This window comes from Drosophila subpulchrella, unplaced genomic scaffold (assembly GCF_014743375.2).
Source record: "Drosophila subpulchrella strain 33 F10 #4 breed RU33 unplaced genomic scaffold, RU_Dsub_v1.1 Primary Assembly Seq420, whole genome shotgun sequence".
In the NCBI taxonomy this organism is placed as follows: Eukaryota; Metazoa; Arthropoda; class Insecta; order Diptera; family Drosophilidae; genus Drosophila; species Drosophila subpulchrella.
This window is the reverse complement of record NW_023665636.1, coordinates 1,162,959-1,170,984: the sequence shown is the minus strand read 5'-3', so window position 1 is coordinate 1,170,984 and position 8,026 is coordinate 1,162,959. Positions and strand designations below refer to the sequence as shown.

Sequence of the window (8,026 nt, the reverse complement as noted above, 5' to 3'; positions counted from 1 at the left end):
CTTTGTTTGTGGGTTTTTATGCATCCCATCTTAGTTTTAGGGTTTTGAAAACCCTATGGGTGTATAAAGTTGCTTGAAATTGAAAACGTTTGCTCTACGAATTTTGGAAAAACCCGCTAGTTTAGCGGAACATCAAAGAAAAAAGCCAGACTTAAAATGCTTATAGTATCGAAACAACTAATGCTACAGAAACGTGCTATATATCTCTGAAAAGATAATTTAATTTGCTAAATACATTTTATATAAAAAAATTGTCTGAATATAATAGATTTAGAGTTATGACAAAAAGTTATTTTTTAAAACCACTTTTTGACTATTTTCCCAAAATTGAGTCAAACGATTTCTTTTTAAATTTTCAATCATATAGCCCTTGAGATTCCTCAACTTTTAATATATAACACTTTTTGCCCTAAAAATTACCGTTTGGCAGATATTAAGCGATAAAAAGTGCAACTCGTTTCAGCTCCGTATACGTAATATTTCATACTTATTCGAGTAAACAAAAAAAAAACCAATTTGATGAAAAAAGTTCTTATTCGATTTTTTCAAACGGAAAATCTGTTATGGTTTTAGGGTCCTTTACTTGCATGAAGCTAATCGAAATAGAAAAACTTGATCTATTTGTTCTACCACTTTGGAAAAACCCGCTAGTTCGGCGGGAAATATAAAAAACGACAGGTTTCTCTTGGAATCTGAAACTATACAGCCCTTGATATTCCAAGCTTGTGCTATTAAAATAGGTAATTGAAGCGATAAAACTTGTTGTGCCTAATTCAAGGTGGCGTTCAGCTAAGATTAGGGGTCGAATCTGTGTGTTTGGTTTTTCAATAGCCAAGCAGATGGGGACGACTCCTAGTCATGATATTGGGGTACTTAAACTCTTGAGCAAAAAAAAACTTCTGATATCAAACAAAAACACCTCTTAACGAGGTAAAAAGTAGTGGCGAACGCGCCTTTAACAAAAATTTCTGATATCAACAATTGTGACGAAAAATGATTATTACATTACATGATTATTACATTCGATAAAATAAAAAAACTAAATTAAATTTATGTATTCGGCACGCTAAAACAGAAAATTTACGAGTAGGTAAATAAATATTAACTGTTGCGGGCCGAAATCATAAATTTATTATTCGGATATTTCCCTCTCTTTCTTGTCTTATAATCTGCCTGCACTCGGCGCTCTCAGAGACAAATTTCGGCCGGTCCGTTATTTTTTTTGCGTCTCCGTTATGTTCGGCTAGCGACTAATATTTCGGCGGAAAAATTTTCGTGGAGCAGCGACATGTGAATGCCCTAATATTTTATGAGCATTATTGTGTATCGAAAATATACAACTTATATTGTTTTATAAAAGTAAATTATTTGATTATAGTAAAGTTAAGTAATTTGGATTTACTTATATTGTTATGTTTACTTATTATACATTTTTATTACAATATATTTATACCCGTTACTCGTAGAGTAAAAGGGTATACTAGATTCGTCGCAAAGTATGTAACAGGCAGAAGGAAGCGTTTCCGACCCCATAAAATATATATATTCTTGATCAGGATCACTAGCCGAGTCGATCTAGCCATGTCCGTCTGTCCGTCTGTCTGTCCGTCCGGATGAACGCTGAGATCTTGGAAACTATAAGAGCTAGGCTATTGAGATTAGGCGTGCAGATTTCTGAGCTTCTTACGCAGCGCAAGTTTGTTTCAGCAGAGTGCCACGCCCACTCTAACGCCCACAAACCGCCCAAAACTGAGGCTCCTACAGTTTTCATGCTAGAATAAAAATTTTAACTGAAATGTATTGTTCTCATCAATACCTATCGATTGACCCAAAAAAAAGTTTGCCATGCCCACTTGAACGCCCACAAACCGCCCACAAACTTCAAAAAATCGTAAATATGAACGCAGATATCTCGGAAAATATCAAAGATAGAGAAATGGAAATTCAGATTTAGATTCCGTAGGCTTGAGCGCAGCGCAAGTTTGTCACGCGAATATGCCACGCCCACTCTAACGCCCACAAACCGCCCAAGCCTGTGGCGCCCACAATATTCATGCTAGATACAAAATTTTAACTGAAATGTATTGGTCTTGTCAATACCTATCGATTGATCCAAAAAAAACTTTGCCACGCCCACTCTAACGCCCACAACGCTAAAATCTGTCTACCGCCGGTAGGTGGCGCATTTCAACCTCGCTTTGCTGCATATCTCCATTTTCCTTTGGTCCTTTTAGCTGAGTAACGGGTATCTGATAGTCGAGGTACTCGACTATAGCGTTTTTCCTTGTTTTTCAGTGTAATTATAGAAAATTAGTCCGTTAAAATTGATTTCAATATTTAAAACATTAGTAGTATTAGTATTAACATTTTAAAAAAATGCGTATTGTATTTTTTACTTAACAAGTACGAATTATATAGTCGGATACATTTCGCCTTAGAAAGGGTATAAGTGCAGTGGCACGCGCCAACAGCAAAGAGAAAACAAAAGAAATCAAGTAAAGGGGTGAGAAGTCTTGGTGCATTTTGTTTCAGTGATTGAAAGGGAAGCATCCATTTTAATTGTGCGTAGCAGAGTTACTTTAGTCGTCTCTTTAACTTAATATAATAAAGTCAGGTAAGTGCTACGTTAAGTTTAAGATGTTGTGCATTGATCTTAGTTTAAAGTACGTATATTTTAAAGGTATTCAATGGGTTCCGAAAGTGCCGAAAGTGAATGACGAAATGTTTTGTGCCAATAAAAATCCAGCAAAGGGTTAAACACAGCTATAAAAGGTAAATATACAAATAAACAAATAAAACGCATTTTTTAAACATATGTTTTTTCAGGAGCGTTGGCCAAGGATTCAAAAAACCCGGACAAAGGTTTAAGAACGGCGATGACTAACGTTAAAAATAAGCTTACTGTTTATGGGGAAGACAACAAATATGCCACCCCTATATTTATAATTAATAACGCACGAATAGGTTATATTAAAATGTATAGCGTTTATTCGGAGCGGCAGACGGACTGTGAATGCGTAAAAAGCTTGGCTCCAAGATCTTCATATAGACATATGCAGGCTTACAAAGTAGTTGCTGAATAGATAAGCGACAGCTTTAGTGGTATAAGAAAGAAGGCGAAAGATAAGCAGAGACCGCTGCAGGTGCCGTCGTACACCTATGCGCGCATGACTAGGCGCTGGCGATCTGCTCCGAACATACTCCCCCCGTTGGAAGAGGTAAGGTTCCAACTATCTCGGAATCGATGGGCAGAACGGCTAGCTTGGCGACGGCTCTCTTGATCAGACCCATAGCTGTGCGGACCATAGCTACTCTGATGACTCCGTCCCCGCCGGGTATGACTTCCTGGATGCACCCAAGCTGCCAACTCAAGGGTGGAACGTTGTCCTCCTTCAGCAAAACTATGCGTCCAACCTTGATGTTAGACGTTTCGAAGCGCCACTTGCTCCTCTCTTGAAGTAGGGACAAATACTCGCTGCTCCACCTTTTCCAGAAATGTTGCTGCATCTGGGTAACCCGCTGCCATCTGCTGAGGCGGTCTTCGCGGAGATGAATAATGCCAGGCTCAGGAAACTTAGTGTAGCTGGAACCCTTCAGGAAACGCGCCGGTGTTAGCACCTCAAGGCTTTCAGCATTTTCTGAAATTGGACAGAGTGGACGGGAGTTAAGGATGGCAGAAATCTCATATGCAAGAGTTCTTAATTCATCGATGGCTAAGATGGATGCACCGACGACTCTGTAGAAGTAAAATTTAGCTGACTTCACAGCGGCCTCCCATAAACCACCAAAGTGCGGGGCACGCGGAGGGATAAACTTCCAATCGATCCCATCAGCTAAACAGACGGAAGATATCGATGCTGTGTGCTGCTCGCTCAAAAAGAGCTTTTTCAGCTCGGCTAGCTTTCTCTTTGCACCGCGGACTGCCTCTAAGGCTGATGAATCTCCTCAGCGCTGCGATGAAAGAATCCGTCGTGAGATCCTGGACCACTTCCAAATGAGCAGACTTCGTGGAAAAACAGACAAAGACGGCAATATAGCACTTGTGGGGTGCCTTATTGCTGGCCTCTTCCTTATGATAGAATGGCCCAAAATAGTCCACTCCTGTGGTATGAAAAGCTGGATTAGGCTGCACTCTATTTGCTGGAAGGCTACCCATGACGTGCTCCCAAGTAACAGGCTTCATTCGGAAACATCGGACGCATTTGTTGATAACGCTGGCGACGAACTTGCGGCCTCCAATCGGCCAGTGCCTTTGCCGTAATGCGGCAAGCAGGGCCTGCGATCCTCTATGCAAATATTTCTCATGATAATAAACGTTGGTCGCCTTGGTGACTGGATGATCCTTGGGCAACAGTATCGGATGCCTCGTATCGTAGTCCAAGTTTGCGTTCTGAAGCCTTCCACCCACGCGAAGTAACCCATCGGAGCCGAGTATAGGCCTAAGCGAAACCAGCTTGCTTTTCTGTGGAAACGACTTGCCCTGGCTAAGAGATCCATACTCCTTCGCCAGGTTAACCTGTTGGATGCTCCTCAAAAGAAGTACAGTTTAACGGCGCAGATTTGGGTCTGCAATTTGAAATGAACCGATAAATGCATGCGAATACGCGCTGCAACTTATCGAAAGAGTTGAGGAATTTGCAGTTTGATGAACTGTCTATGCAAACGGCCCCAATTAGAGCCACAGAACGGCGCTCTGGAAGATCGTTTACTGAGTCTAGCAGGGACGGCCAATTTGACGAGCTTTGCAGAAGGAATGGAGGCCCGTTAGCCCAAAGGGAATGTTCCAACAATTCTCTTGGGGTACATCCTCGCGATACGACATCTGCCGGGTTCAAGTTTGTAGGAACGTGATGCCAAGACATGTCTTTCGTCATCTCCTGAATTTTCGCGATTCTGTTTGATACGAAAGCGTTAAACTCCCTCGGAGGTTGCCGAATCCACGCCAACACAATGGGCGAGTCCGACCAGCAATGAAAGGTGCAATCGAAATCTATGGCTTCCTTAGCGTTTACGATTAGATCACCCAATAAAAGCGCTGCGGAAAGTTCTAATCTTGGAATTGTTAAGGCCTTCAATGGAGCTACCCTTGACTTGGCACAGAGCAGATGGACTTTCGATTCTCCATTGGTCTCCGATCGCAAGTATAGACACGCTCCATAAGCTGACATGCTAGCATCGCAGAATCCATGCAACTCAACGGAAGCCCTTGGTTGCAGTACGAATCGTGGGAATTTTAAGTTCTGTACGACCGATAACTGTGAGGTCAACTTCCCCCATGACGAAAGAATGGGCTCTGGCAGTGCATCATCCCAATCCACGTTCGCACTCCATAGAAATTGCAGAAAAATCTTAGATTTTGTGATAATAGGAGTTATTAAACCGAGTGGATCATAGAATTTGGCAATCGTCGACAATGCAACCCGCTTAGTGGGTCGTTGATTGGTTGGCAGTTGAAAAAAATGAAATAGGAGCTGATCAGAAGATGGATCCCGGACTAGTCCCAATGCCTTGGCGACATCCGATCCATCGTGAAATTTGATTAACTGCTCCTTGTCGCATTCAGACTCTCCTACCAGGGCTGCTGACTCATTCGAACACCATTTGCGAATTGGAAAGTGGCCTCGCGACAGTAGTTCCTTCACCTGACGACGAATTTCTCTCACCTCCTCACCTGAGTCCCCACCAGATATTAAATCATCCACATAGAAATCTCTACGAACAATTTTTGCTCCAATAGGAAATGATTCCTCCTCATCGTAAGCGAGTTGATGCATGGCTCTTATAGCCAAGAAGGCAGCTGGCTTGGTTCCATAAGTCACAGTGTTCAATTTAAAAACACTCAACTCTTCCGTGGAGCTCTCTCTCCAAACGATGCACTGCATGAAATCATCCGGGTACGAAACACGCACGCAACGGTACGTCTTGCAGATATCTCCACAAAGGGCAACTTTAAAAAATCGAAAGCGAAGCAGTATATTAAAGATTTTTTGTTGAATTGTTGGTCCTGCCAGAAGTAAGTCGTTCAGAGAGCTACCAGAAGTTGATTTAGCAGATCCATCAAAAACGACACGAAGCTTCGTACTCGTGCTCTCCTGCTTATGTACGCAATGGTGGGGCAAAAAGAATTGTGTTTCTGGCGGTTCCTTAGTTACAAGAGACATGTGACCTAGATCGATATACTCCCTCAAAAATGCTAAATACTGAGCTTTCAGGGCTGGGTTTCTATCTAATTTAGCTTCCAAACTCTTGAAACGACTACGAGCCAAGCAATAAGAATCACCTAAAGATTCGAATCCGGAAGTGGACAAGAGACGAACAGAGTATTGGCCGTTTCCAAGTCTAATGCAATTTTCAGTAAAAAGTTGCTCACATCGCAAGTCTTCCGGCAATAAAGATGGCTTAGACGAAGTGAAGTCCTCAGTTTCCCAAAATCGCTTTACAATGGCGGAAAGTGTGTCATCGGAATGATCAGCTGGGTCCTTGATGCTGGCTTGTAAAACCGATTTATGAGTTGGCATGTTCGATGATAACCCTCCAGAGACTATCCAACCAAGCTTGGTGTTCTGAAGAGTTGGCAAAGCCCTATCCAAATGAATTTGTCCCATAGAAATTATTTCGAAAAACAACCCAGCGCCGAGTAAAAGGTCAATTCGTTGTGATTGATTGAAATTAGGGTCAGCGAGTGAAATGTTTTGCGGTATCCTCCACGATGTTGCATTTATATTGAAATGGGGTTGATAATCAGTAATACTGTGAGTCACAACCGCTGTGAATGCCTCACGATAGCTTGCATCCCGTGATTGCACAAGAATATCGACAGTCTTATCAGAGATCATGGAAGATTCTCCTATCCCAGAAATCGACGTTTGCGATCTTCTATGATTCAAGTTTAGTTGGCTAGCTAAGCGAGAGGTTATGAAGTTTAGCTGGGAGGCCGAATCTAAAATTGCTCGGCAAGGCATGAATGCTCCAATTCTATTTCTAACGTAGATAATAGCAGTTGGAAGCAACACGTAGTCGATCGGCAAAATATTTAAGGTTTTGGGTGGAGGGCTTGGTAAATGATGATCAGGATGCGATGATGTATGCGAACATGATACTAATGCTGATGAAGTAGATGGTAATGGCTGAGAGCTCGAGGATGGATCGCATGATAGAGATGAAAATGAGGTTGATGTTGCGGATGGGTCATGGTTCATGTGTAATAATGAATGGTGCTTCATGCTTGCAGTGGGTCGACTTGCATTGCTGCAAACTATGCCCCTTGCGCAAACAGTTGAGGCAAAGGTGCAACTTCTTTGCATCTCTATATCGAAGATTCGGACTCAAATTTAAAAATCGAGAACACTTTGGCAAATAATGATCCCGTGCATCGCAAAATAAGCATGTCAAATGATTTGAGTTAGTAGCAGAGGCAATAAGTGTATTTTGGTTATATTTGTGCAAGTTTTTTCCCACCTGCTGGCCTGGTGTTTGAGTTGCCAAGGCTTGATCCAAGTTTTCCATCATCCTGCACCTCTTTTCCAAAAACGACTCATGAAAACGATCAATTTCCAAATTTGGCAACCGAGGCTTCCTAGATCGAAAAGAAAGATCCGCATTATTAGTGATGTCAATAGATGTTGAATTTGCAGCGGTTGAAGCCGGCAATTGTGACTTGCGATGAGCCGCCAAGCCTCTGCAAAATCCAGTCTTTCCAACGATGTCTGCGCAGAATCAAATGCCTGGTTTAAGGAATTGATCCATTCCTTTCGCGCCAGCAAATCAGCTTCGTCAAACTGATTAACCGCATCAGCGTTTAAATAGCATTTCATCGAGCTCATTTGCCGCAAAATAGATTGGGCTTTGACTCGGTAGTAGTCGACGACACTTGTGGATTCATTTTGAGCCCGAACCGAGTTTTTCGTATCAGACATTTTTCAATCACGAGAAAGAAAAAAAAAATGAAATGAAAATGAAGTAAAATAAAATGTCCGACCGCTTAGAGGCACAAAACACCGTATACCCTTTACCGCGAAAACGTGAA

General features: G+C 42.0%; 1 protein-coding gene across 1 annotated transcript; it reads right to left on the bottom strand.

Annotated features, from left to right (window-relative positions):
• Positions 1-3,141: 3,141 nt before the first annotated feature.
• Positions 3,142-7,656, bottom strand: LOC119562326. Its single transcript, XM_037875484.1, has 2 exons — positions 7,459-7,656; positions 3,142-3,638 (listed from the first exon to the last, which is right to left on the bottom strand). The coding sequence occupies exon 2, from the start codon at positions 3,505-3,507 to the stop codon at positions 3,172-3,174; it is 336 nt and encodes a 111-aa protein (XP_037731412.1). The 5' UTR covers positions 3,508-3,638; positions 7,459-7,656; the 3' UTR covers positions 3,142-3,171.
• Between the last annotated feature and the right edge of the window lie 370 nt (positions 7,657-8,026).